The sequence below is a fragment of the Phascolarctos cinereus genome, unplaced genomic scaffold (genome assembly GCF_003287225.1).
Source record: "Phascolarctos cinereus isolate Bilbo 61053 unplaced genomic scaffold, phaCin_HiC Scaffold_2;HRSCAF=192, whole genome shotgun sequence".
Taxonomy (NCBI): Eukaryota; Metazoa; Chordata; class Mammalia; order Diprotodontia; family Phascolarctidae; genus Phascolarctos; species Phascolarctos cinereus.
This window is the reverse complement of record NW_027555625.1, coordinates 262,252,908-262,280,679: the sequence shown is the minus strand read 5'-3', so window position 1 is coordinate 262,280,679 and position 27,772 is coordinate 262,252,908. Positions and strand designations below refer to the sequence as shown.

Here is a 27,772-nt window from a genome sequence, read left to right as displayed (position 1 = left end):
CTCCTTGAGGGCAGAGATTGTTTCATTTTTGATTTTATATTCTCAGGGCCTGACACTTAGTAGTTGTTTAATAAATGCTTGCTGAATTTTATTAAATTGAGTTGAAGGAAAACAAGGCTGGAGCAAAGGCTGCTCTTGCCATATCCTCAGCAGAACTGTAACACTGCTGAAGCGTAGCTTAACCCATGTTACCTCAGGTGACCCTAGGCCGGAAATAGTAATCTGAGTTAGGAGGGCTCCAAGTTAGAACTGCCTTTGGGACAGATGGGCACAGTCAGTTTGATTGCTTATTGTGTTTTAGGCCTGACGCCTATTTCAAATGTGCCGGGATGGGAGGAGAAGGGATTGTGGACATTCTAACAAGTAAAGGCACCTTGTGGATAAATAGACACAGCCTATCTGCACACCTGCATTTCTTGGTCTCCTGCCCTCCTCCCAGAATTAGCCTTGCAGATCACATGGGCAAAAATGATACTTTTTTCCTCCTTAGCTGCATTGTTTCAGTATTCTTTTGCTACTTGGTTACATTGCTTTGAGTTTAGTGGAGCCAGGCAAGTGACAATTTCCAAGTCTGCATTAAAGACCACAGCTTTAAACTGAAAGAGTGGCGTACTTGGAGAACCAATTCTTAGCAGCACGAGCTGTCTCTGAAAAGCAAAGGAAAACAAAACAAAACAAAAAACACCCCAAACCCAGAAAGCCAATGTCTGCATAGCTTATTAAAAAGCTTGTGCCACTTCAAGTTCAAGGCCAGCAATTACTTCCCTGCCCCTTTCTTACCCCACCCCCACCTCCAGGCTGTGCCCAGGGCCCAGCCATCCCCTTTAGCTTCCTGCAGGAGTAAGAATTGTACTGTGAGGAAATGGGATTGGCCAACAGGCATTAGGACTGGCCGGCGGTGGAGAAATTTCTCTGGAGCTATAAAAGACACTTGGGGCTCAGGAGCAAGAAAACATTCCATAGTTGGTTCTCTCTCTCTCTCTCTCTCTCTCTCTCTCTCTCTCTCTCTCCCTCTGTGTCTGTCTATACGCCATGTGTTTCTTCACAGCTGTAAACCCCAGGGCCTGGTGTGAGGTGGGAGCCAGCGCTGTAGGCTCAGGAAGGGAAAAAAGGGAGGAAAAAAAATTCCAGATGCACATATGTTACAACGATTAGGGAGAACAGGAGTGGTGGAGAGCTAAGCCTAAGAAGGGGGGAGACAGGTGGCTAGCAACAGTGGTCTTAGCTCAGCTTCCAGATCTCAAGTGCTTGGAGACAGTGCAGGGGTCCACAGAATGGGAGTGGAGAGCAGTAGCTGGGTGAGAGCAGGGCAGTAGGGAGAAGCTGGGGAGGCTCTCAGAGAGAGCCAGCTGGCCTGAGGGGAGTTCTAGCCTCTTGGGGATGGTCCCAGCAAGCTGTAGTAAAGGGTTTCTAACTCTGTGCAAGACAGAAGTAGAAGACAGCTATCCTTTCAATGAGAGAAAAACTTTGCCCTTCCTGTAATTGTCAGATTGGCCTGTACTATCTGGAAGCAAAGAACCATAGGATTTAGAGCTGAAAGGCACCTTGGAGCATCAGATGTTGGAGCGCAGAATAACAGTGCATGTGGAAGGGATATCAGTGATCATTTAGTCCAACTCCCTTACTTTTCATACGGAAAAACTGAAGCCCACAAAAGGGAAATGACTTGGCCAGGGTCATGCAGGAAGTACAAATAGATTGGCTGTTACAGAGTCAGTGATCTTTCCACTGTAGCAGAAGACCAGCTGGGGGTGGAGAGTGGATGATTGGAAGCAGGCTGACAAGAGGACAGAAATCAGATTTGGGTGGTACCAGTGGTCAGTGGGACATACTAGCTCACAACATGGGAGGCTGAGTGCCAGAGTCCAGCTGTGAAAACAGAGCCAGGACACAGACGGCTGCCTTTGCTGTTGGGAACATCTTTCTTTAGACTCAGTCACATCTGACCCCAAGGGGAAACCTATAAATCACTCCCCCATTCTGACCACTAGATGGTGCTTGGCCCAGTGGCAATTTGTTTTGGGGAGAGCCCTCTAGGGCCTGGCAGTGGGGCAGGGTTGGGGAGGAGAAGACTAGGGTGGTGAAGGCTCATTGAACCTGCACCAGGAATCAGGAAGGATTCAGGAATGGCCCGCTGCAGTTATGTATGCTGCTCCGACTTGAACTCTGTTGCTTCTTGGCTCCATCACTTGGTCTTTCCTTCCCAGCTCTTCCTTCTTCTTCCCCCTCTACATTTCCTCTTTTTCCCTTCCTTCTTTTCTCACCCCACGTCCACCAATGGGCCTGGGGATGTGTTTTATGGAGGTATAGAAATGCTTGGAATTTCTCAAGCCTCGCTCCTGACTTTCAGGGCAGTTGTCTGTCTGCCTTTCCCATTTTTAGCCTGCACCAGCTGTTCCATCTGTTTTCTTGGAATCCGGAGCTTTAGTGTTCTAGTCCCCTCTGCTCTGGCCTTCACTGTCCTGTCCACATTTGGCAGATGGGGACCTGGAGAGTCCCAGTGGGATGCAGGTTTCTAGATGAGCTTTTGGATACCTTGACTGCCCATCAAGGGCTGCCTGGGAGGTAGTGAGCATGTACTTTGGTCCAAAGATAAATCAGAAGGAATTAGGGTAAGAGTGTTCATTTACTGACACCTTAGGACTGGTATGAGAAGCACAGATTCATAGGATATTAGACCTGGTGGAGATCTTGGGGTCTAGCTAATGAGGGGTTCTTAACCTTTTTTTGTGCCATGGACTCCTTTGGCAGTCTGGTGAAACCTGCAGACCCCTTTTCAGAATACTATTTTAAATGAATAAAATAAAATAGATAGGATTACAAAGGAAGTGAAAGGGTAGTGCAACTAAAGATGTATTTTTTTTTCCCATTTAAGTTCATAGACTTCCTGAAATCTAACTGTAGATGCCCCAGAGAGATTGTTGAGACCCCTGAGAATACAACCCCTCATTTGACAGGAGAGAAAAGGGAGGCCCGGGAGACAAAGTTTCAGAGTGAGTTAGCAGTGAAATTAATGATTATTACTAAAATTGTTTACTAAAGTAAAGTTGTTACTAAAAGTGACATTATTTCCTACTTTCTCTGGGCAAATCTCTTCCCATTTCTGGCCCTCAGTTTCCTCATATGTAAAATGAGGTAGTTGATTTCCTTAAAGAGGTAGTACGATCAGAAAGACAAGTGAGTGAATTAAATGTGAGCTTTGGTTTCCTCTGTGGTAAATTGGGGCTGATAATGGTTTTTCATACCTCCTTCACAGGGTTTTGAGGCTCGGCTCAGATTAGGTAATTTAAATGAGTACTATATCAATGCTAGTTACTATTATTCAACGTCTAATTTTGGGATTTTTTTGTTTTTGTTTTTAAGTGAGGGACCCGGTATCTACGATACCAGGACAGCTGGGCAAGCATTGGTTATTTGTAACCACTTTTACTTTACTGACAGACAGGTAATACTGGACAGGGCCTCTGCCCAACTTCCCAGGAGAGAAATGTTACCTAGGAAGGAAATCCTTTGGGTCACTAGAGAAAGGAGAGGAAGAGAGAGGCAGATATTTTCAAAAATGCCTGGGAGATGGCTTTTGCAAGCCCTCTGGGAAATCATTAACCTTTTCTTTTGTTATTGCAAGTGCCCGCCTGCCTCCCAGACAGCCTTGGGCCTTGCCAAACCCACCTGCGGACCTTATAAAATTCCAAGTGATTGGCTGGGGAAAACAATCTCAGCTACAGTTGCTGCTGTGGAAAGCATGATCTTCTTAGTGGCCTGTTGGCCTCCTGGCTAAGCACCTGCCAACCTAGGCTTTCTTTCCTGGATTTGGAGACCTCTGTTACTGTAGGAGTTCCAGAAGTCTTTTTGGCTTTGGCTTTGACCCCATCCTATGCTTACTCCCATGGTGGAAGCTATGACGGAGAGAAAACTTTCCCCTGATTCAGACAGAGAATAGGCCATTGCCTGTGTGTGTCATTTTAATAGATCCCCTTCCCCTAATTATCCCTATCTACTGGAAGGGCTTGACATTCAACCGCTAGGGTTTTGTGCCTTTAGTGAAGGGTTTTTCCCCGTTAAAAATGTAATATCCCTGGTAAGAGAAATACTTTAGCTGTTTTTCGTTATTTAACATCTCAATGTATACGAGTTGAAAATGGGGAGAGAGCTGTGTGCTCGTCTTGGAAGAATGTATTAAGTCGCCATCTTCATCCTCACTCAAACAATGGGAACTTGGAAGGACATTGGTTGACTGGAGTATATCCAGAAGAGGCTGATCAGAACTAGGGGTAACAGGTGTGAGTTTCAGAGAGACCGATTTGGGCCCAATGTGGCAGAAAACTTCAAAACAAATAGAGTTGTCTGAAAATTGAGTAGGCTGCCTTGGTAAGTAGTGGTTCCCTATCCTTGGCGATCTTCCAGTAGCAGCTAGATGACCAGTTGTTTGGGGATGTCATAGATGGAATTCCTGCTGCAGTATGGGTTAGACTAGAGGATCCCCAAGATCCCTTCCAACTTAGAGATTCTAGGAGTTGATTTCATTTGAAATGAATTAAAAACTCATAACAGTCTTAGAGCAGGATGAGGAGATATTGGTGATTACTTGCACAAACTTTCTCATTTATTCTATGAGCCCCAGAGAAGTGATGTGATGTGTTTAAGTCTTCACATCAAGCTGTTGGCAATTAATTCTAGGACACTCTGGGGGCTCCAGGGCCGGTCCTCCTGGGAATGACTTCACTCACTGCTCATGTTCTCATGGGGACTGCGTATCTGGCAGTATCCAGTCCACAGCCCAGAGGAAAATCAATGGCGGAAAGTTGGCTTGGGCAGAGGCTGGAAATTGTGAGTGTGAGCCAAAGTGGATTTACAACCCATTTCTGTAAATTCTCTGTTCGGGTGCTTACTCCCAGATTTGGGCTGGCTGGTTTTTGGAGGCCCGGGCCCATGTGTCTTCATTGAGTTCTTTTGGATAGTCCTGGGGTTGTTCCTGCCCAGACCGGGTAGAACACTCTCCCATATCTAGCTGGGCCTGTCTTTGAATGGCCAGGCCATGGGAATGGTGTTCTTAGGACTCTTTTTACTTCCTCTCTCTGGTTCTCTCTTCTCTCACCCCACCCCAGGCATACACCCAGCTCCTAGGCCACTGACTATTGCCTGTATTTGACAGTGATGTCACCCAGGACTCCAGCAAAACTTTCAGATCCCCTGGAGGGAAGTCCCCACCCTGGTCACTGCCAAGGTCATTCATATACCTTAATCAATCCCTTAGGTTGTGTTCTCTAACCTCATGGCCTTACTTTTAGAGTCCTAGAATTCTAGAGCTGGAAGGGATCTCAGATATGAAAAAAAAAAAGAAAAGAAAAGATTTGGGAGTCCAATTGAACACAGAATGAATGAGAGCAAGCAATGTTATTGAATGACTAAAAATTTGATTCATTCCTCTTTAATAACAGAAGTCTTGAAATGCCTTAGTATCAAGATATGGACTAGAACCTAGGTCTCCTGATTCCTAATCCAGGGCACACTCTAGACCCCATTGACTATGCTGAAGTTTAAGCAATTAGAGAACAAGCAAGCACTAAACTGTGTGGTCTTGACCGTCAACACTGAGAGACAGAGAGCAGGGCCAAGTCACTGTGGGCTTGCTGGGGGAAGTCTTGCTATGACTGCACCCAGCTTCAAAGGAATACTTAGCCCATTGTCTCTGTATTGTTCCTACTGGACCTGGCTATCCTTTTTTAAATTTTTAAATTTGAATTTTTAAATTTTTTTTTTTTGGACCTGGCTATCCTAAGAGAGATAGGGGCATTCTGAGGTCCACCTTTATTGCTCTCTGAATGGGCCAGCTCAAGGTGAACTCTACTCCTTGAAGCCTCCTTGAGCACTCTGCCTGGAGCTCTCCTTTGCCTCTATCATATTCTATCCTGTATATTATCTTTTTCAGACTGTAGGTTTCTCAAGGGAAGGCATCATATTCCTTTTCCTCTTTGTGTGACCCATGGCCCAGGCCACTTTCCCCAGACTCCAGGTTCATAGGGACCTAATAGAATCTTGGGGCATTTGAGCAAAGAGAGTCACTTTTTCTCTTTGGCTCATTGCCCTCACCTCAAATACTCCAGGAAAAAATTGTCTATAAATATATTCATGATATAGCTCTGTCTAGGTTTTCCCAACGGTGAATAATGAGATCCCCAACTTTCACATGGGCACTCAAGGTATCAGTGATATGTTAGGCATGGGACTGATTTTATTCCTCTCACCCAGGAAATGCATGATGTGACAGATTTGTAGGAGTCCATGAAGAGATACAGAAGCGCCTAAGGCCTTTGTGTAACCCATAACACTTACTTTGGAGAACAAACATAAACTCTCCTCCGACTGGGCACTGGAGATCAAGTAGTCCCTTCCCATCAGACCTGCACTGGTCATGCAACTAATGGCAGTAAAGGGATGGATGGCAAGATCCAGATCTCTTGGCCCCCACATGATATGGTGCTAGTCCTCCAGCCACAAGAGCCATGTTGGCAATCTTCCTTTTCCTTATGCTGTTAGGGAAATCTCCTTTGAGGAGGCTAGTGACCAAACTCTAGTGTCAAGGTGCTTCCCTTGGCCCCCACTGCCTAAGTGTGAGGCTGGCCGCATTTCACCTCTCCTCAAGGTTCTCTGGTATCTTGAACAGGATTTAAGTGTTGAGCCTTTGCCACTGGCTCAAGCCTCCACTGATTGTGTCCCTATAATTTTAGGGGTCCCCCGTGCCCCAGTTCCATTCACTCACTTAACAATCAGATTCACTTTAGCAAAGGTTTAAGGTATGATAAGCTTTCAAGGTATACTAAGAACACATATGCAAATGTTTCTCCCCTTCCAACATGTGGGTACGTAATCCCCTCTTACAAAACCTCAGTCTCTGCAGAGGAGAGAGGGATTATATTCACAGCTTAGCTCAGTTCCTATGTAGTATGGTTCCAAGCTCCCCTGGGCTTGTGTCCCCACACCCTAGCTTTTCAGGGCTTCACTGCTGGGCTGACAGCAACATCTGGCCTGGCATCCTGCCTCTAATGTTGCCATGGCTTGGGGTCTTGGGTCTAGTGGCTCTACTGTTTGTGTCTACAACTGAAAAGGACAAACACAAGAGACCCAATTCCCAAGTCCATTTCTTGGGGCCCCAGGGCCTAAAAGGGAGAGGTAGCCTTTCCCCCCTACTTAGCTTAGTATAGGGTGCCCATGTTAGGAGTGAATAGCACCCTCACTGGCCCCTATTTCACCCTTTGAGTGCTGTTGGAAACACAGTGAGACTCTGCTAGTATGGTAGTTTTAAAAATTCAGTCTTCCAGGTTACTCAGCCAATGCCTACCCACATGGTAGGGGACTATGGAATGTCCTCTCCCAGAAGTAGATCCCTGCTGTTTCCCACATGAGGACCTCCATCTTATATGATCTGGGCATGTGGAAAGCCCCATTACACTAGAATTTAGATTTATGCACCAGAGAATCCCTAAGGTTAGGGAAGTCTACTCTCAGGGTCATTCCTCTTAGGCTGCATGTAAACATGTGACTTCTACCATGTGCTTCTTCAGTGATCTAGCTGCTGTCATTTTATGGGGCAGGGAAAGTTGATTCTCAGACATTCTAATTTCTTAACTGTGTCCATGAGAAAAACCCCCACAAAAAATCAGAAAGTGCTCAGAAATTTGAGATCTCTGGGCTCCCCTCCTAGACCCCTTGGCTGTCAATCACACATAGTTCACTACATTTCTCCTGAAAGTCACCATTAATTGCTCCTGGGACAAGGAAGAGGAAAGGGAGATATCCTGTCTCACTCCCCGATTTTGTCGCACTCTGCAAGAAGGTTCAAGGAAAAAGATGAAGTATTGAAAGGAGAGAGAGACCCCATTACTTTGTTTTACATAGACCATGAAGGGTAGGGAGGCTCCTCTAACAAGTTCATTTCCCTAACTCTCAGTTGCCAATCAGCTTGGAGGAAGCACCAATCACTGGGGACCAGTCAACAAACATTCAATCAATAAATATTTATTCAACACCTACTGTGTGCCAGACACTGTGCTAAGTGGTGAGGATACAAAAAGAGGCAAAAGACAGTCCTTGATCACAAGAAGCTTACAATCTAACGGGGGAGATAATGTGCAGACAAATATATACGAAGCAAGTTATGTACAGGATAAATAGGAAATAATTAAGAAAGAGAAAGCAGTGGAATTATGAGAGAGGTTTCCAGCATCCTCTCAGTAGGGCGCCAGTGCTTGTGCCTACGCTTCATTGGGAGGTACTCCTCAAATGCCACCAAATAAAGAACCACCCCCTGAAATCTCACCCAGTTCAGTGGGGAACTCACCACCATACCCCACCTGTCCCCTGTATCTGCAGTACTGAGCATAGTGCCTTACACACAGCAAATGCTTTGTGACTCTTTGCCAAATTGGCTGATGCTCTTGAGGTTTAGAAACAAATCATTGAGGATTTTCTTTCTTTCTTCCCTTTCCCCCCACTCCCAACCCCCCAACTCCAGTGGCTCAGGAGATGCTCTTCTCTGATTCAGTTTGTTCTGAGCAAATGAATCAAAGCTCGGAAATTAAGGGCTAGGGTGGCTAGGTGGCGCCATAGTGCATAGAGTGCAGGGCCTGGAGTCAGAAAGACTCATCTCCCTGAGTTCAAATCTGGTCTCAGACACTTGCTAGCTAGGTGACCCTAGCCAAGTTACTTAGTCCTGTTTGCCTCAGTTTCGTCGTCTGTAAAATAAACTGGAGAAGGACATGGCAAACTGCTCCAGTATCTTTGCCAAAACAAAACAAACTAAAACAAAACACAAATGAGATCACAAAGAGTTGGATACAACTGAAAAATGACTGAACAACAACAATAAAAATTATGAAGTGGGCCAACTCTAGAAGGTGAGGCTAGGTTGATTGCTCAGGGGTCCCCCAAAGGGCCCACAGGCATAGGTAGGGTCCTAGTAAAGAATCTAGGTCTGGAGACTGGGGAGAGAGCTTACCCATCAGAATTATAGAATTGAAGTCCTCCTGGCCTGGCATCAGGGGCCTGTACCTCTGACCAGATAGAGCTCTGCTGGGCTGTTCTGATGAGGGTCAGACCAGGTGACTGAACAACTCCCTGGCAGTAGCCCCAGCACATGATGTACACAGAGGGCATTGGCCTCCTTGTGTTAGGACTTCTGGGTAGCATTACCACCTGGTCAGGGCGGGGCCTGCTGGGACTGGTCAGCCCCTACATTAATCCTTCCACAGACTTGTCCAGCTCTGAGCGCTGAGCCCCCAGGGACTCACACACAGAGCACAGCTTCTTCCACTGCCTAATTGGCCAAGTCCCTGTTGCTCTGTTCCTTCCCTCCTCCCACTGGGACTTTCCATTTTTAGTTAAGCCACCTCCTTGAATTTGACACTTGGTCCGCTTGGTCTTTCCTGGATATTTTTCTCCCACCTGGGTCATGCTCTCTATCCCTCTTTTCTCCTATTTAAAGCCTGATTTCTCTAGGTTGAAAACTTCAAGTTTCCCCCTTAATATATCACATCTCTCATTTACCTTCTTTTTCTGGACTTTTTTTTTCCTTTCTCAAACTTTTGAGAAAAATTTACTTTTCAAAGTGATACTTGTTTATTTTTTTAAATTTTATTAATTTATTTTGATTTATTAATAATCACTTCCATTTGCTTTTGAGTTTAAAATTTTTCTCCCCTTCCTCCCCACTGCCCTCCCCAAGATGGCCCATGATCTGATATAGGCTATACATTTACATTCCTATTAAACATATTTTCACATTAGTGATGTTGTAAGCAAAAATTAAAACAAATAGGAGGAACCATCAGAAAGAGGAAACAAAACTCAACAGAAGAGAAAAAAAATAGCAATTCAACTTCCATAGTTCTTTCTTTGGATATAGATAGCATTTTCATCACGAGGCCTCTGGAAATGTCTTAGATCCCTGTATTGCTGGGAAGGGTTAAGTTTATCAATATTAGTCATTACACAATGTGGCTGTTATTGTGTACAGCATTCTCTTGGTTCTGGTCACTTCACTCAGTATCAGACCATTCAAGTCTTTCCAGGTTTTTCTGAAGTCAGCCTGTTCATCATTTCTTATAGCACAATAGTATTTATTCTATTACATTCACATACCACAACTTGCTCAGTCATTCCCCAATTGATGGGCATCCTCTCAATTTCCAATTTTTTGCCATCCAAAGTGATACTTGTTTAAAGAGACCCCCCAGGTATGGTGTTCTGGAGCTGGAAGACCTGAGTTCTAATCCATCTGTCGATATCAAGTAGACATTTCCTAGCTGTGTGACCTTGGGTAAGTCATTTAAACTCAGTTTCCTCAGCTGTAAAATGAGGATAATAATAGTGCCTACCTTTCAGGGTTGTTGTGAGGATCATGCGAGATGATATTTGTAAAGCACTTGGCACTGTTCCTGGCACTTGGTAGGTACTTAATGAATGATTAAGTTCCTCAGTGAAAGAGCACCTCCCCCAGAACTCTGTGATGCATCACTGTGTTCAGTCAGACTGATCCTTTGGAGAGAGGAGCTGGTCCCAAAGTCCTTGGTGAGGACAGGCACTTGTGCATACAGACACTTGCTCAGGGGCATTTCCCCCAATAAGGCCAGAATATAAAGGAGGAAGAGCCTGTGACCCCCCCTGTTCTGTGTCCTTCCCCTTGGGCACCACCTGCCCCTCTGGCTGCAAGGAGACTTACTCTGTTCTTGGTGCACGTGAATGAATTTCGTGTTCTTCATAGGAAGCATCACATCCATCACTCCCTTGTGCCTGCCTAGTACCCCTGGGAGGAAGCTAGTGAAGGAATGTAGGCATTGGTGGGAAGGACCATCTTGAAGAATGAGCCAAACTAATCTTTCTAAAGCCTTGCTTTACATGTGACATTCTTTGGGCTCCTTGAATCAATTTCAATGACTCTCTATGGCCTAGCTCCAACCTTACCTCCTTTAAGAATTAGGGTTTAGGAATTAGGAATAGGTCCCTCTTTCCCCAACAACTCCAGCTGAAACTCATCGCTCTTCCTCCTCTGAAGACCTGGGGCACCTACTGTCTCTCCCACTTATTTGGCACTTAGCATAGATGGCCTTATTTCTCAGTTATGTGTTCATGTGCATCTCTTGTCTTTCCAGTAATGCCGCAATAGCTAATTCTTGGAGGAATAGGGATTTGTTCTACATTTTTGTATCCCCTGGGGTTCAGCAAAAGACCAGATATGTAACTGATGCTTAGTAAATATTTATTGATTGGGTGACAGAAGAAACGGTCTGTCCACTCTTGGGCTCCAGGATCATTCATGTTAACAAAGCAACAAACCAAGGGGGGATCTCTCTATCAACCCCAGAGAACAAAGAGTTTCTGGTGAATGGGTCCACAGTACAAAGGGCCTTTGGCGCACATACAAATGACCAATGGTCCTATTGATAATCTGGGAACCCTTGGCCAAGAGATTTCTGGTGGCCTGAGGGTTACCCAATGAGGTAGTAGACAGAGCTGGGGAGATGAACTTCAAAGTCTGATTTCCAAGAGGTCTGGCCACTAGTTTATGCACTGCTTTCTCAGGAGCTGCAAAAAGATTCAGGAGCTGTTTTGATTGGTTTGCTACCCAAGGAAATGCATATTGAAGCACTTAGGCCTAAGTGAAAGTCAAGAGGGCAGTATTCAAATAAGGGGGGAAGGGGAGAAGAGAGCAGGGGGTTGATGGGGGGGCAGATTGGGGGAGGGGATAATCAGAAGCAAACACTTCTGAGGAGGAACAGGGTCAAAAGAGAGAACAGAATAAATGGGGAGTAGGATAGGATGAAGGGAAACGTACTTAGTTTTTCCCAACATGACTACTATGGACGTGTTTTGCATAACTGCACACGTACAACCTATATTGAGTCGCTTGCCTTTTCAATGAGGGTGGGTGGGGAGGGAGGAAGGCAGAAAATCTGTAACCCAAAGTTTTAAAAACACCGTTAAAAATAAAAAAAAAAGAAAAAGAAAGAAAGAAAAAAAAAGGACAGGACTCAAGCCTTGATATGATGTTTAGTCCTAGTCCATGTAAACTGAATCAGGCCCCTCATGTAATTCATGATATGTTATTTGCACTGAGATTTTGTTAACTTATGAGCGTGGATTTTGAGCTGGAAGTTACCTCAGAGGCCGTCTAGCTTAGGCCACTCATTTTGTAGGTGAGAAAATTGCCAATGGTCAGCCAGTCAGCAGGCGCTTATGAAGTGGTTACTACATGCTAGGCACTGTCTTAAGCACTGGGATACAAGTAAAGCCTTGACCTCATGAAGCTCACATTCTAGTGGCAGAGACAGCGCGTGAATGACCGACGTAAACAAGATAGATACAAACTCAATGGTCGGCAGTCTGAGAAAACTCTTCTGCAGAAGATAGGACTTCAGATGAATCTTGAGAGAAGTTAGGGAAATAAAGAGGAGGAAACAAAGGGGCAGACTAGGGGTAGGGAACCTGTGCCTCGAGGCCACGTGTGGCCCTCTAGATCCTTGGGTGTGGCCTTTTGACTGAGTCCAAGTTTTACAGAACCAATCCTTTTATTAAGAGGGTTTGTTCTGTGAAGTTTGGATTCAGTCAGATGGCCACCCTTGAGGACCTAGAGGGCCACATGTGGCCTCAAGGCTGTAGGTTCCCCAGCCGTGGCAGACCGTTCCAGACACAGGAAATAGACTGTACAAAGGCATGGTAATGGGAGACAGAGTGTTACGTTAAAGGAACTACAAAAACACCAGTGGACCTGGATTGTTGAGGAGAGGAGAGTGAAAGAAGTGGGGGGAAGGGTCCGGGTTGTAAAGGGCTCTAAAAGTCAGAGGATTTTATATCTGATCTTAGAAGCCATCGGATCCTGGGGCAGCCTCCAATGGGGTCACAAAGAGTTGGACACAACTGAAATGACCAGATGACCGACACGGTAGGAAGTCCTTAGAGCAGGCAGGCGACAAGGCCAGAGCCACATATTAGAAAAATCTCCTTGGCAGCTGAGTGGAGGCAGCTTGGGGGAAGGAGAAACTTAAGGCCAGGAGAGCAACGAGAAGGCTCCTGTAGTAAGTAAGACCTGTGATGAGGGAGGGCTTGGGCTAAGGTGCTGGCTTAGCTGTGAGTGGAGAGCAAGGTAAAGTGTATAAGAGATCCTGGAGGCTGAAAAGACAAGATTTGGTAACTGATTGACTCTGTGGGGTGAATGAGAGGGAAGAGATGAGAATGTCACTGAGGTTGTGAGCCTGGGTCAGTGGGAGTATGGCAGTGTCCTGGACAGTAATGGGGAGTTCAGAAAAAGGCAGGGGGTTTTTGGGAGGGGGGATGATTATGAGGTCTACTTTGGACATATTGAGTTTGAGATGTCCATGGGACACATCTAGTTCAAAATGTCCAAAAGGTAGTTGGTGATTCTTTTTTTTTTTTTTAAATGAGCAATTGGGGTTAAGTGACTTGCCCAGGGTCACACAGCTAGTAAGTGTCAAGTGTCTGAGGCCAGATTTGAACCCAGGTCCTCCTGACTCCAAGGCTGGAGCTCTATCCACTGCACCACCTAGCTACCCCATAGTTGATGATTCTTGACTAGATTAGGAGAACTATATATGTGTGTGTGTACATTTATACATATATGTGTATATATATGTGTATATTGCATAAATCTGCATAGAGATGAAAATTGGACCCAAAGGAGTTGATGAGATCACTGAGTAAGATTGGATAGAATGAGAAGAGACCTCAGGAGAAAACCTTGGGGGACACATCTAGTTAGAGGGCACGACATGGATGGAGAGCCAGCAAGGGAGGCAGAGAAGGTTTTACTCGTGGTGAGATTCTGAGGAGGGATTTGTAGAAATGGCAGAAATCGGATTTGAAGCCCAGGCCCCTTGACTCCAGACCCAGCAACGTTCACTGCGCTATGCTACCACTCTTGTTTATTTGGTTTAGCAGCGTGTCTGGCACATAATAGGGACTTAATAAATGCTTGTTAACTTGATTTGACTTTATTTCCTGGCTAATGGCATGAGGGGGCTCCAAGATCTTGAAGGGCCCTTGGGTCCTTAGATTTCCTAATCTTTTTCTTGTATCCACTCTGCTCTTAACTCTAAATCCTTAGAAATCACTCATAGATTAAACAGCAAAGGCCTTCTAGAAGGCCAGAATGGAGTAGGATTAGGGAATGTTTAGCCTGTGAATGACTTGGGGGGGGGGAGTCATAAAAGCACTCTTCAAGTATACATCGATTATTTAGAAGAGGGATTGGTTTGTTCTGTTTGGCCCCGAGAGGGAAGGAGTAGGAGCAGTGGTTTTAGTTGCACAGAGGTATATGTAAACAAAAATGTCCTAACCATCAGAGTTCTCCCTAAATAGAATGTCTTGTCTTGGTAGGTGGTGTGTCCCCTGTATATATCTTGCACATACATTTTTTTTTCATGTTGTGAATGTGAACTCTTTGAGGTCAGGGACTGTGTTTTTTGCTTTTCCTTGGATTCCCAGTGCTTAGGACAATGCCTGGAATATCGTAAGTGGTTCACAAATGCTTTTTTTTTTTTTTGCTTTTAGGCAATTGGGGTTAAGTGACTTGCCCCGGGTCACACAGCTAGGAAATGTCAAGTGTTCAGTCTGAGGCCAAATTTGAACTCAGGTCCTCCTGACTTCAGGGCCGGTACTCTATCCACTGCGCCGCCTAGCTGCCCCCACGAATGCTTCTTGACCAGCTGACTGACTAACTGATTATCTTATGGCGGTCTTCAAGCAGAGGTTGGACCACTCATCAAGAATTTTGTAGGGGGATTTCTTATTTGAATATGAGTTGTACTAGAAGACCCTGAAGGTCTGATCCAACTCAGAGGTTATATAGCTTGGGAAGAATGTTGGACTAGGAGAAAAGGGACCGGGGTCATAGTTTCAGCTTCATGACCTTGGACAGGTCAGTTCCTTTCTCTGGGTCTTACTTTCCTTTTCTGTAGAATGAGTGAGATGAGCTATATAAGCCATATATGAGGTACATGAATAAGGTCTATTCTGGTTCCAAAATTATGGTGTCTATGGTCAAATACATTTGTTTGCCTAGAAAAGCACCCAGGCACCTCCTGTACCCCTTGACGTGGCTATCAAAGGATAATAGTCATGAGAAGCCCTGGCTCAGCACAGAAGGTGAGTACCTTGCTGAGTGTCACACAGTAAGGTAACAACAATGAGGACTAGGAAGATGGGGCTAAAGGTCTGGTCCCCAGATTCCGTACTGTCCTGAATGGTGGAGTAGACTGGCAATGTTTTAGTTGGTCCGCTTTGAGGCACCACCCAAGGGAATACATTAGTCACTGAACACGTGGGGGAGCTGTGGATCTCTACGCCAAAAATAGACATGGGGCTCTAGGCCAGGGGTGGCGTGCAGGGCTCTGACTGAAGCTGCTTCAGGGAGAGGGCAGTGGGGGAAAGCTGAGGCCCTTTTAGTTGTTCTCAACCCAAATGCTCCAAATAAAGAGTGGATGAGGTGGGTAGTAGAAATATTAGAGGAACTCTCACCAAGCTTAACCATCTGATCTTGTGGGAAGAGCACAAGATTTGTAGGCAAATGACATGAGTTCAAATCTTAACTTTCTCATGAAATGAGGGGCATGGATCAGATGATCTCTAAGGATACTCTTCTTATGAGGTAGCTAGATGGCTCAGTGGATAGAATGCCAGGGCTGGAGTCAGGAAGACCTGAATTCAAATCCAGCCTCAGATGCTTACTAGCTGTGTGAACATGGGCAAGTCACTCAACCCTGTTTGCCTCAGTTTCCTCATTTGAAAAAATGAGCTGGAGAAGGAAATGGCAAACCGTTGCAGTGTCTTTGCCAAGAAACCCCCCTGGACAGTCAGTACTGCTATGGTATATATGGTCTACAGGGTCACAAAGAGCCAGACACAACTGAATGACTGAACAAGGGATATTTTCAGCTTTAAACCCTAGGAACTCTATGCTTCTTTCTACTGACTCCAGAATTTCCTAGACATCCTCCTCCAGGAGTGACACTAGACAGATCATCTCCAAAGCACAAATTCTGTAATGGCAGAATAATTAATAATGATGATAATAATAATAATAATGTCTTATTTCTATGGTGCTTTAAGGTTTGCAAAGTGGTAGATGATGACATCAGATTATGGGGAGTATTTGAAGGAGGCTAGCTTATGTGATCCCTTATGTGGCAGCTAGTAGATGGATCAAATGATCTTGGGAGGACTTCTTCACCTGCATCTGGATGAGTCTTGGATTGTCTGGTAAGAAAGCCAAGGTGCTTGGGTCTGAGTAGGGAACTAGCTCCCTGGGGTGAGGGTGGGGGATGGGGGGGAGGAATTAGAGATCATTAAGAATGGAATCCAGTCTCCTGGGGGCTTTTAAGCCAGCCTTGCTCCTCAGCACAAACTCACCGTGAAAGTGTGTGTGTTTTATAAAGTCTGACTCAGAGACGAATAACAAAGAGCTGGCATCGAAGACTAGACTGTCCAGGGGCTGCCCGTCTGGCGTGAGCCCAGCACTGCCTCATCCAGGGCCAAGTTGGTGCTAAACATCTGCAGAGAATTCCTAATCTCCCCCCTGCCCCCACCCCAGCCCTGTGTAATAACAGAGTCTGGACTGGCTGCCTTGAAAACATCTGTTCTACACCCAGAAGTCCTCATCTGGCCTCTTTCCCTCTGTCACTGGGGTGCATAGTCGTACCACACTTCTTCCATCACTTGCTCTTATCCACTAGCCCTGGGGACCCAGGGGAGGCTCCATGATCACTTCCCAATTGATCCAAATTCTTTATCTGTAGCCTGTCCGCAATTTTTCTTGTCAACCCTCTAGGAAACCCACAAATTCTCCCATGACCACCCAGAGGCCTCATCTTGCAGAGGAATGAAGGATGTATACGTCCTTCATTCCTCTACACTCAGTGCTCTCTCCACACATTCCCAGCCTTTTCTGCTCACGCCTGCCAGTGACCCAACCAGACACGGGTTCCCCTTTCCCCAAGGACTGAGTTTGAGGCTCATTCTCAAGGGAGACCATATGATGTAACAGACACAACAATGAAGAGACCTGGGTTCTGGTCTTCACTGCATCACTAACTAGCTGTGTGACCTTGGATCATTCACTCTCCTTGTCTTGGTCTCAGTTTTCCCAGATACAGAAGGATGGGATTGGATTAGATCTCTAGAGTCCTTTCTCTTACAGCATTGATATTCTATAATTCTATGATCCTCATTCCCTCTCCCCCACTTCCCCAGGTCTCTTTAGTGAGCCTGGGATTTTGAGGGGGGCATGTGATTGGAGGAGAATATGGGGAGACACAGATACATATGTTCCTCTCCTCTCTGTCTTCTTGGCTACTCTAGTCAGCAGGCAGCTGTGGCTGGCCCTAGTCCAGAGGCGCAGAGTGGGTTAAAGCGTGAGCCAGGCGGAGGTGGGGGGGGAGCAGCAGGGTGAGAAGTGTGAGTTCCTCCCAGTCTGTCTGACAGCTATAAAGGCAGGGAAACACAGCCGAGAGAGAGCCACTGGGGCTGAATGCCTTTCCCTGGAAACCCCCACTCTCTTGGACGCCCATTGAAGTGGGAGAGGGAGGGAGGGAGAGAAGGAGGAAGGAGGTGAGAGAGAGAGAGAGAGAGAGAGAGAGAGAGAGAGAGAGAGAGAGAGAGAGAGAGAGAGAGAGAGAGAGGGAGGGAGAGAGAGAGGACAATTCTTATTGCTTCTGCTGCCTCTGTCAGTCCCTTCTTCCCCCCATATACACAAGCTCGCACCTGGTGTCTGGAACATCTCCTGCCTCTTCCCCCCCCTGCTAACCTGCTGACACTTTGCCTTTGGGCCAGGTATGGTTTATTTCTCTCTTCTCCCCTCTCTCTCCCTATTCCCCAAGGTCCCTATACCCCTGCTAGCTTTCCCTCTTCTCATTGAGAAACACACATTTGGATTTCTCCTTAAGAAACTCACCCCCACCCCAACCCCTCTCAAAAAAAAGTTCAGGAAACCCTCCCCCAGAAAGAGGATGTAGGCAGAGGATACTCCTTAGCGTGGATCTTGGGGTGGGAGGTGAGATTGGGGGAGAAGTGTCCTCCCAGCCCTAACTTTGGAGGAAGTGAAGAATCAGAAATTATAGTGTATGGATGTGTGTGTGTGTGTGTGTGTGTGTGTGTGTGTGTGTGTGTGTGTGTGTGTGTGTGTGTGTTTGAAGGCAGTTATATAACTCTAGGCATTAGGTTCAGGCCAAGAGGGGAATGAAGAGGGGGGAGGATAAGGACCAAAATAACTTTCAGCACTGGATGCTAAGGTGCCTCCCTCCCCCCGCTGCCACCAGGATCCGGTGGGGCCCCTGGGTTTGTAGATTTGTGGCTTTCACTTTCATTTGAAACATTTCTGGTCGGTTTTTTTGGACCCCAAAGAGGGATGGATCCAGAGCGAGCCATTCTCTGGCTGGAGGCCAGCAGCGTCTGGAAGCCTTAATGAAAACCAAGTGTAAGCCCCGTCTGCGGCACCTGTCTCCAGGATGGCCAGTCAGGAGCATTGGGCTCCAATTAGGCAATGAGTCCAGTGGCCTGGAGACTAGATTTTGGTGCAAGGAAGGATGGGGGTATGGGCAGATGCTGCCCTGGGTGGAGGAGGCTTACCAGATGTGGTGGGCAGCTTGATGGGGAGTGGGGTGGGTCCCAAGGATTCAGAAACTTTCCTAGAGATGAGGCTTCTTTAGGGAGCCTTTTCTGGAGTTGTGAAGTGGCTTGTGGGGTGCAATGAGGTTGGCATTGGAAATCCTGAGGGTTTCTATTGCACAAGACTATTAAAATTTAACTGGGAAGATGGGAAAGCAATTTGGTACAGTAGAAAGAGCATTGGATTTAAAGCCTGAGGATCTGGATTTGAGTCCTAGCTCTGCTACCTACTGCCAGTGTGACCTTGGGCTAGTCACTCACTGTGCCTCAGTGGGTTTCAGTTTCCTCCCTTGTAAAACAAGGGAATTGGACTAGCTGACCTCTAGGGTCCCTTTCATCTTTAAATCCTATACTGTGGTTTGGACAGTGTCAGCTCTCTGGAAGAGGGAGATCCTCTCAGCCCTTTCCTCTCCTGGATTGCCTGAAAGTACCCTTCATGGCTATTTGCTCAGAGATACAGCATTGGCCAGGGATGAAAAGCACCTCCACCTCCTCCTTCCCAAGAGGCTCAGCATTTCTTTGCTGCCATGAAATACGTTTCCCCCACCTGCTGGGGCCAGGGTGGGTAGCTGAGAGCCTGGTTTGTGGAAAAGGAGGAGAGGAAATGGTGCCGGTCAGCATTGCCTTGAGCTCTTTGTGTCCTGGGGTGGGCTTTTCTCTTAACCAGCAACTGGCCACTTTCAAGTTGAAATGAAACCTGGGAAAATGAGCCGGCTCCTTGTCTGGAAACATCCTGCCCTACTGGGATGGGCATAATGAAAGTTATTCACAGGCTGGGAACCAACTTCTCAGGACGATTGAGGCTCAGTTCATCAGACTGTGTACAATCCAACCTTTAGATACTTGGCTTTCCCCCCTCTGTGCCCCAGTCCCCCCTCCCCCCTCCTTTGCCTCATAATTGGTTCTTTGAGGAAGGGAGAGGAGGAGAGATGATTCCATCTGATTGTGTTTTTCCTAAGTCATCAACTCTGTTTACAATAGGTTGGTTTGGTAGGGAATGGGGACAGATAAACAAGCTTAGCCCTTTTAATTCAAATGTCTGGATGATTATTCAGATTGCAGCTCAAGGCATCTTCTATCTCAGAGTAGGGAGCTCAGCCTCTGGACCCCTGGTAAGGACTTTATGTTTTCTCTCCCCTGTGTGCGTCCCTGGTCAGTGGACAACATAAGCAAATAGCATCTTACTTAGTGTCATGTTGGTTTTGTTCTCTCTAGGATGGATGCTGGATGGCGCCATTCGGGTTGGGGCTTCTTGGCCTGGTCTCCATTGAAGGCTCTATTGGCTGTGGTGCTGTTGGCTGGGAATATCATGCTCATTATTGCTAAGGTGAGTAGAGAAGCTTCCTGTATTGCTTTTGGAAGCCGGCAATCTTGGAAAGTCATCAGACAGGGAAGGTGCCTTTTGCAAGATGCAAAGGTCATACTCCTGACTCTAAGACATTGAGTCTATTCAGTTAAAAAGAAAACAAATGAACAAACAAAACCTTTGGCTAATCATCCAGATATCCAGCTGACCCACTGAATTTTTTTTTACTGATTTCACTAATTTTCACCAATAATTTCACTAATTTCATAATTAATCAATGGGTTGATTAGTTTTGATGGGGATTATGCATTCCTCTGAAATCTGGCTCTCTGGCAGTGAAATGGTGGTAGGGGCTGAGGAATGGTTCTAGGTATAGCCACAAGCTGTATGGCATGGTGAAAAAAGCACGGGACTTTAGCCTCAGAGGATCTGGGTTTGAACCCTGGCTGTCCCGATCATTAGCTGTGTGACTTGGGACTCTTTAGGCATCATTTTCTCCATTGGAACATGAAGGGGGTTAGACTGTATGATCAATGCCAACCAGCTCTAAATTGTTCAGGCCTGGCTCTATTAGACAGTCGAGTCCCCAGATCAGTCAATTGGGAGGAAAAATCAGTCAAATCCATTGTTAGACGAAACAATGGGTTGATTGGCTGAACTTTCCATTTTTTAAATGGTGGTGTTGGAACCAGTCGGCATGTGTATGAAGAGAATTCATTCCTGGGCAGAAACCTGTCCAACAGAACTGAGATTCCATTCTATCTTGTGAGAAAGGGGTTGAGAATGATTAAATATACAGCACAAATTACTTGTAGTCTCTATGGGCGTGAGGGGCTTCCAATGGCCCCCTAATGAGGAAATGTTCATCCTCACGCTGGCCATCAGCTCCCCCTTCATTTCTTAGGCTCATTCATATCACGGTTAATACTCTCTGCCAGGTAATAGTAACCAGACCATTGCTGCCTTTCTGCTGCCAAGTCTTTAATTCCCTGCAGCAACAACAGTCCCCACCCCATCCTTTACTTTAGCAGCAATTAGTGGATAATGGGTTAACTTGGCTTGAGGTTTTGCATCAAGTGTCTGAGGTGTAGGTTGGGGGTGGGTGGTGGGGCCGGTGTGACCTGGGGAAGAGTGGGGTGTCTGGGGAATTCCAGAATGTTTCAGGTCACAGGTATAGTTCTCTTCAAAGCAGGCCCTGGACTTTCTCAGTGAGAATCAGAACAATTGGAGTCTGGGTGAGAAGCCCTGTCAAGACCTTGGGTGTGCTGAGGAGGTTGATAATGTTTTATGTCTTTAGTCTGGATTTCCAGTGAGTTGTAACTTAAAAGAATGCTGTGCCTCACTGTGTAGATCAGAAGGGAGCCTGCCTTTTTATCTCAGAGGCTCAGGGAACACAGGGGTGAGGGGCATCTGCTGAGAACAGACAGGCAGAATTGTTTGTTCGACCTTCTGCTGTGTCTATGAGTCCTTCTCTCCTGACAGGGGACTTGTTGGGGGGGTGGTGGGTGCATGGGACTCTTGCACAGGGTAACGCCCAGACCTCGAATAGCTTAGAAGAAGGAGCAGATGCCACGGCTTACTGGTGGGGAGAGTGGACCAAGTGGACGGCTTGTACCAGGACTTGTGGTGGAGGAGTGAAGTCTCAGGAGAGACACTGTCTTCGGCAGAGGTAGGGGTTCAAAGGGTGGAGGGAGTCTGGGCTCTGGAGGGAAGGAAATAAAGTGCTCTGGTTTTTCATATGAGGCGCAGGGAGCCACTTCTGCTTGGCCTATGAGAAATGGTTTTCAGGACACTTTTTTCAACCAGCACAGCTGGCCTGTGGGAGGCGCAGAGCATGTCACCCCTTGGGACTCCTGTCCCAGTGAAGCTGGTTTTAAATGACCATCCATGGCAGCCTAGAAGGGGAAGAGAATTCAGTTCAAGACAGTTCTACCAGCGTTTATCAAGCATTTACTATACACTGGGCACTTCCCTAGGAGCTAGGAATACAAAGGCCAAAATGAAAGCATCTCTGCCCCGAGAAGCTCATGTTCTTCTGAGGGTGCATGTCTAAGAGTGTATGTGTGTGGAAAGGGCACAAACAGCCCCATAGCTTTGCCTTGGTTGCACAGAGGCAACCATTATGGCAGGAATTTGTGTCCATGACTCCTGCTTTGTTGTTCACAGTCCTATCTTTTCCCTTCTTTGGCTGACCCAGTTCTAGAGAACAGCCTGGATTTGCCCCGAAGAGTCAAATACCTTAAGATTCACGGTAGAATGGTCTCCCCTGAGCCAGCCAGACTTTTCCTCAGGAGGCCAGGCCACAGGGACAAACCAGAATGGAGGGCTCACTTTTAGGGAGTAGGGGAATAGAAGAGTCCATCCTGCATTTTGGTAAGGTAGAAACATCTACAGGCTATTGGGATGGGGCCAATGACCTCTTCTGAGATGGATTCGTGGCCCACGCATCCTTAGAAAGCCATAGAAAGTGAGAAGTCTTGTGACACCCGACATTTTGCTTCTCTGTTTAGGAGGAAGTCCGTCTCAGGACTTGGGAACAAGACCTGCACAGGCACCTCCAAGCGGCACCAGCTATGCAAAGTACAGGTAGGGGTGGCTTGGTTTCTGCCTTACCTGACTTTGTCCTTACCCTTGGCTCAGCGCTCTGATGACAAAGTATGCCAGGCCAGGCCCTAGACGAGTGTCGGAGGGTGCAGGCCCCTGCTTTTCTTCTGCCTCCTTCAAATATGGGGAGAAAAATAACCCTGCCCTTCTCCCTTTCCCAGTCAATTCAATGCAAGCATCTACTCAAGGTTTCCTAAAGGCATGGTCTTGCCCTCAGTAAGCTTACTGTCTAGTAGAGGAGACACGTAGAAAATGAGACAGTGCCTCATAACGTCCTAAGTAAGTCAGAGATGGACAAGACTAATGATATTCAAAGGAGGAAGAGGACAGAGAGGGATGCAGCAGTTGGGGAAATCAGTAAGATCTTTTCCTTCTCTCTGTGAGATTCTGTGATTCTACAATGTGGTAGGGCTTCACCTGGAACATGGGGGTGGGGTGGGGAAGAGGAGCAAAAGAGGGGAAGATAGGAGTTTGAATTCTGTGTATGGCATTTACTAGCTATGAGACTCTGGATAAATTCCTCCTAGACTCAGTTTTCTCATCTGTAAAATGTGGAACGTTAGTACTTACCTCATAAAGGTTGGTGGGGGAATCAAATGAGATAACATATATAAAGGGCTTGCAAACCTTATAGCACTATATAAATACAAATATTATTATTGATTTCATTGTTAGAGCCTTTGGTGATATAGTATCTGTCTCAGAAGCCCTGGAGTCTTGGTTTGGAAATTCCCAGAATGGGCTTGTGGAAGGAAGTCTTCATTTTAAGTAGTCTTTACAAGGCCAATCCAAGGAGGAAATGGGGAGTTGTGTGTGCGTGCACGTGTGCGTGTGTGTGTGCGCGTGACACACAGGAAACATGATAACTGGTAACTCTGACTCCTTCATCCTCCACTGAATTAACTGGTGGCTGTGGCATCGTGCCAACAAGCACAGAATGCCAGAGCTGGATGGAGCAGGCATTACAACATATATCCGAGCTAGAGGGGATCTCAGGACATAGAGTGTCAGAGTTGGAAGGGACCTGAGAGATGATTTGATTTCAAGACCCTCATTTTAAAGAGGGAAGGAAACACGCATTTATTAAGCCCCTACTATGTGCCAGGCACTGGGCTAAGTGCTTTGCAAACATCATCTCATTTGATTCTCACGACAATCCAGGAAAGTGGGTGCATTTTATTATTCCCATTTTCGGTCAGAGAAACTGAGGCAGACAGAGGTTAAGGGACCTGTCCAGTATCACACAGCTAGTAAGTGTCTGAGGCTGGATTGAGCTCAGGTCTTTCTGACTTCAGGCCCAGGGCTCTATTCACTTTGCCTAGGGTGAGAATCACTTTGCTCATCTGGGCACATCCAGGACTGATTTTGTCAGGTGCCACCCTCTCTCCTTCTCTCCACCTTCTCTCCATCTCTCCACCTTCTCTCCTTCTCTCCACCTTCTCTCCTTCTCTCCACTCTCTGATCCTGGGCTAATCTCTTCTAAGCTTCATGACCAGCCTTTTTGAATGTCAGCTCCCTTTAAAAGAGAAAGGCTGTCTGAACTGCTTGCTTTCTTGGGGCTCTCTTCTTTTTGTCCTTGTTTATTTTTCTCACTGGGCAGCTAGGTGTCATAGTGGATAGAGTGCTGGACCTGGAGTCAGGAAGACTCATCTTCATGGGTTCAAATCCAGCCTCAGACACTTACTAGCTGTGTGATCCTGGGCAAGTCACTTAACCCTGTTTGCCTCAGTTTCCTCATTTGTAAAATGAGCTGGAGAAGGAAATGGCCCCAAATGGGGTCATGAAGAGTTGAACATAACTGAAAAATGACTGAACAAAGATGTTTCTCACCAGGATGTGATTAATGTGTCCCTTTTTAGGAGTGTCCTTCTGATGGAAGAAGCTTCAGGGAGGAGCAGTGTATATCCTTCAATTCCCATGTGTACAATGGAAGGACGTATCAATGGAAACCCTTATACCCGGGTAACAAGCGCCTCTTTGTCTCATGATGCTGCTAGGTCCTCAGTTCTTTCAGAGAGATGGGTCAGCTCATCTCACAGCCTCCTCCTTGACCGTATTGAATAAGGACTTCAGGTGTTCAGCCAAACACCGGAGCCAATGTGGGATTTGGAATTTTCAGTGGGTTGATGGTTAGGACACACACAAACTCCAACAGCAAGAGTGTAGCTTGGGTTGTCAACATTTCCACCTCGCATCTGGAGAATAGTTTATACTTTTTGAAGGACTTTCATGTACGTTTTCTTACTTGACCTTCTGAACAGTCCTATGATGTCCAAAGGGCAGGGATAATTAAAAGAGCTCTGATTGTAGAGTAAGAGGACCTGGGTTTAAGTACCACTTCTGATGATTCCATAGCCTGTGAGACCTTGGGAAAGTCACGGCACCTCCTGCGCCTCAGTTTCCCCATTTGTAAAGTGAGGGGGTCAGATTAGAATAGAGACTCTTATTTGTTTTTATGTTGAGGACCCTGTTGGCTGTCTAGTGCAGTCTATAGATCCTTTCTCAGAAAAATGTTTTTAAATACATAAAGTACATAAGATTACAAAAAACTCAATTATATTGAAAATTAGTTATCAAAATATTTAAAAAAAACCCCAAATTCATAGAGCCAGATGGCCTTTGACACCCCCGCTAACGCTAGATCTGGGCTCCTATGATCTATGACTTCTACTTCAGTATGAAGGAGCTGATGCCCAGAGACTCAGGGGATTTGCCTGGGGCCCTGTCTCAGGGTTAGTGGCTGAGCCAAAGCCTGTTTCTTGGATTCCCATCCATGTCATCCCATCATTGAGCCTTGAGTCTTTTTCAATGATGCTGCTTCCCAGACCTCAGTAATTGAGAGAAGGGACCCAGGGGAATGGAAAATTGAAGAAAAAGGGCTGTAATTAAACTAGATTTGGCTTCAGAATTCATACTATGATTATTAGTATATGTTTTGGGGAAAGATTTGGGGTGATATTCCTTCCTCATTATGTGTTGCTTGCGCTGATGTTAAAGTAATTTTCCTGAACACATAGTGACTGATGGAAGGATGAATGGAGAGGGGGCAGGGTGGCCCATAGTGGTGGTAGGAGTGCTGGATAACGAGCCTGGAGATATGAGTTCTAGTCCTTGTTCTGCCACTTAATAGTTGCATGACCATGGACAAGTCATTTCCACTCACTGGGCCTTGGTTCCTGGGCCTTGGTAAAAATGGAGAAGGGTGTTTAACCCTGTAGTGCCTAATTCTTGGAAGGCATGGGGTTGTTGTGAGGGTCAAATAACATAATGGATATGAAAGTACTTTGTAAGTTGTAGAGTAGGGGACAGATTATCCAACATGATGCTATAGGTGTGCTCTTTGGGTGTGTGCTAGGAGTGTGGAAGGTGGGGAATTTAGCTTGGGATCTGAAACTAGAGGTCTTTCACCAAGAAGACCACTGAGTGTGATTCTGTCAGTTTGGTTTGTCCTTCTGTCTACCCTTATCTCCCACACTCCTGATTCTCTCTCAAGGAAAACATTAGCTGGTAGAGGCTGCTGATGTCCCTGGAGCTAGAACCCCATGGACTGTGATCCTTTGGAGGTCCACCAGGGGCTATTGATCTGTCTGGGGAAGCTTCCTTCTCTCTCCTGTTCCTCCTTGCTCCCTCTCCCAACCTCATGCATGACTACTGATGGACATGCTCTTCCCATTGACCCTGTGGGTGTCTCTCTTGCTTCCCTTTCCCACCAGATGACTATGTGCACATCTCAAGCAAGCCCTGCGACTTGCATTGTACTACTGTGGATGGCCAACGGCAGCTGATGGTACCTGCTCGTGATGGGACCTCCTGCAAATTCATCGACTTCCGAGGGGTTTGCGTGTCTGGAAAATGTGAGGTTGTTAAACATTATAGCAAAAATACTGTCAGTGACATTCAGGAAATTAACCCTGATCCCACCCCTGGGCCTGCACATCAATACTCTTTTCTGTAACTTTTTCCAGCCCATTGGATGTGATGGGGTCCTCTTCTCCACCCATACTCTGGACAAGTGTGGGGTTTGTCAGGGTGATGGCAGCAGCTGCACGCATGTGACAGGGAACTACAGGAAAGGGAATGCCCACCTGGGTAAGTAAGCTCATTTGCTTATCATCTTTGACTTTAGGGAAGGAGGGAGGGGAACAGGGAAACATTCAGATCCAATAATAACAATAATGATAACAATTCAAATATTTGATGGATCTGGGACCTCAGTGGGCTCCATGCAGATCTCAACCTCTTATCCAGATCTTTCCATAATTCCTCAGTAAAAATCCACTCAATGCACTGGACATCTTCTAGCACTTTTAACATTTTGTCGATACCTGGGAAGGCACCTGTCATCCCTAAATCTTGCTCCATGACTATTCCCCCTTCTTTTCCAGTCATAACTTATGATGCATTGCATCTTATACACAAATTATCACTGGACACATGCTATGACATACTTATACTCACCATGCATCTCTCCATTGCCCTTTGGGTCAAATGCCCAATGTTGATTCTTCTGGGATAACAAGAGATATAGTGTGGTAAGGGAGGTAGTGTGGTGTAATGGATAGAGAGGGAGTCTTGGAATTAGGAAGACCTGGGTTCAGATCCCACCTCCGATACATACTGGCTGTGTGACACTAGACAAGTTGCTTAGGTTGTCATTGGCTAAGATGATGAATTACAACATAGATGCTTGTCTACATTGGCAGAGGGACATTCCTCACCCAAGAGTTCCCTATAGCAATGAAATCATGGGTTCAGTCCATACTGAAAATGAAACCAAAAAAAAAATCTGATTCACTTCAGGCAAGGGGGACATTGTGAACAAAGACACAAAAATTGCAATAAGTCAGGCAGGCATGTTGCAGAGAGTGGAAGAGAGGTTGGCCTGGTTGGAATGAAGGCTTTATTAGGGAGTGACTAAAATCCTAGCTGTAGGGGAAAGCTCTGGAGTAATAGTGTAGTAAATTGTAGACTAGCATCTGTTTTTTTTTTCCTGTACAGTATGATTTGCATGTGAACACACATGCATATTGATGAAGGGCAGTATGATATGTCTAGCACAATAGAGATAATATGGTCACACAAGCTCTTATGGTATTTTCTTTAAAATTTTAAAAAACATTTTATTTTGTCCAATTACATGTGAAAACAATTTTTAACCTTTGTTTTTTACAATCCTGAGGTCCACAATAT

General features: G+C 46.0%; 2 protein-coding genes across 9 annotated transcripts in view; one reads left to right on the top strand and one right to left on the bottom strand.

The window, feature by feature from the left end:
• The window catches only part of MYMK (myomaker, myoblast fusion factor), a 29,137-nt gene extending 19,887 nt beyond the window's left edge, over window positions 1–9,250 (bottom strand). The window contains exon 1 of one of the 3 annotated variants that reach the window (XM_078149970.1): window positions 8,996–9,250. In XM_078149970.1, the coding sequence (XP_078006096.1) occupies window positions 8,996–9,186 (191 nt within the window). In that variant the 5' untranslated portion in view covers window positions 9,187–9,250. The remainder of the gene's footprint in view (window positions 1–8,995) is intronic. The other 2 variants (XM_020981961.2, XM_020981960.2) reach the window with 2 other exon arrangements.
• An 8,265-nt stretch (window positions 9,251–17,515) lies between these two features.
• The window catches only part of ADAMTSL2 (ADAMTS like 2), a 49,549-nt gene continuing 39,292 nt past the window's right edge, over window positions 17,516–27,772 (top strand). Inside the window, exons 1-8 of one of the 6 annotated variants that reach the window (XM_020981955.2) lie at window positions 17,522–17,605; window positions 17,756–17,838; window positions 19,888–19,999; window positions 21,505–21,647; window positions 22,489–22,564; window positions 24,442–24,544; window positions 26,296–26,441; window positions 26,548–26,671. In XM_020981955.2, coding sequence (XP_020837614.1) covers window positions 17,537–17,605; window positions 17,756–17,838; window positions 19,888–19,999; window positions 21,505–21,647; window positions 22,489–22,564; window positions 24,442–24,544; window positions 26,296–26,441; window positions 26,548–26,671 — 856 coding nt within the window. In that variant the 5' untranslated portion in view covers window positions 17,522–17,536. Of the gene's footprint in view, window positions 17,617–17,754; window positions 17,839–18,363; window positions 18,482–19,887; window positions 20,000–21,504; window positions 21,648–22,488; window positions 22,565–24,441; window positions 24,545–26,295; window positions 26,442–26,547; window positions 26,672–27,772 lie in introns of those variants that run through there. The other 5 variants (XM_020981949.2, XM_020981951.2, XM_078149969.1 and 2 more) reach the window with 5 other exon arrangements.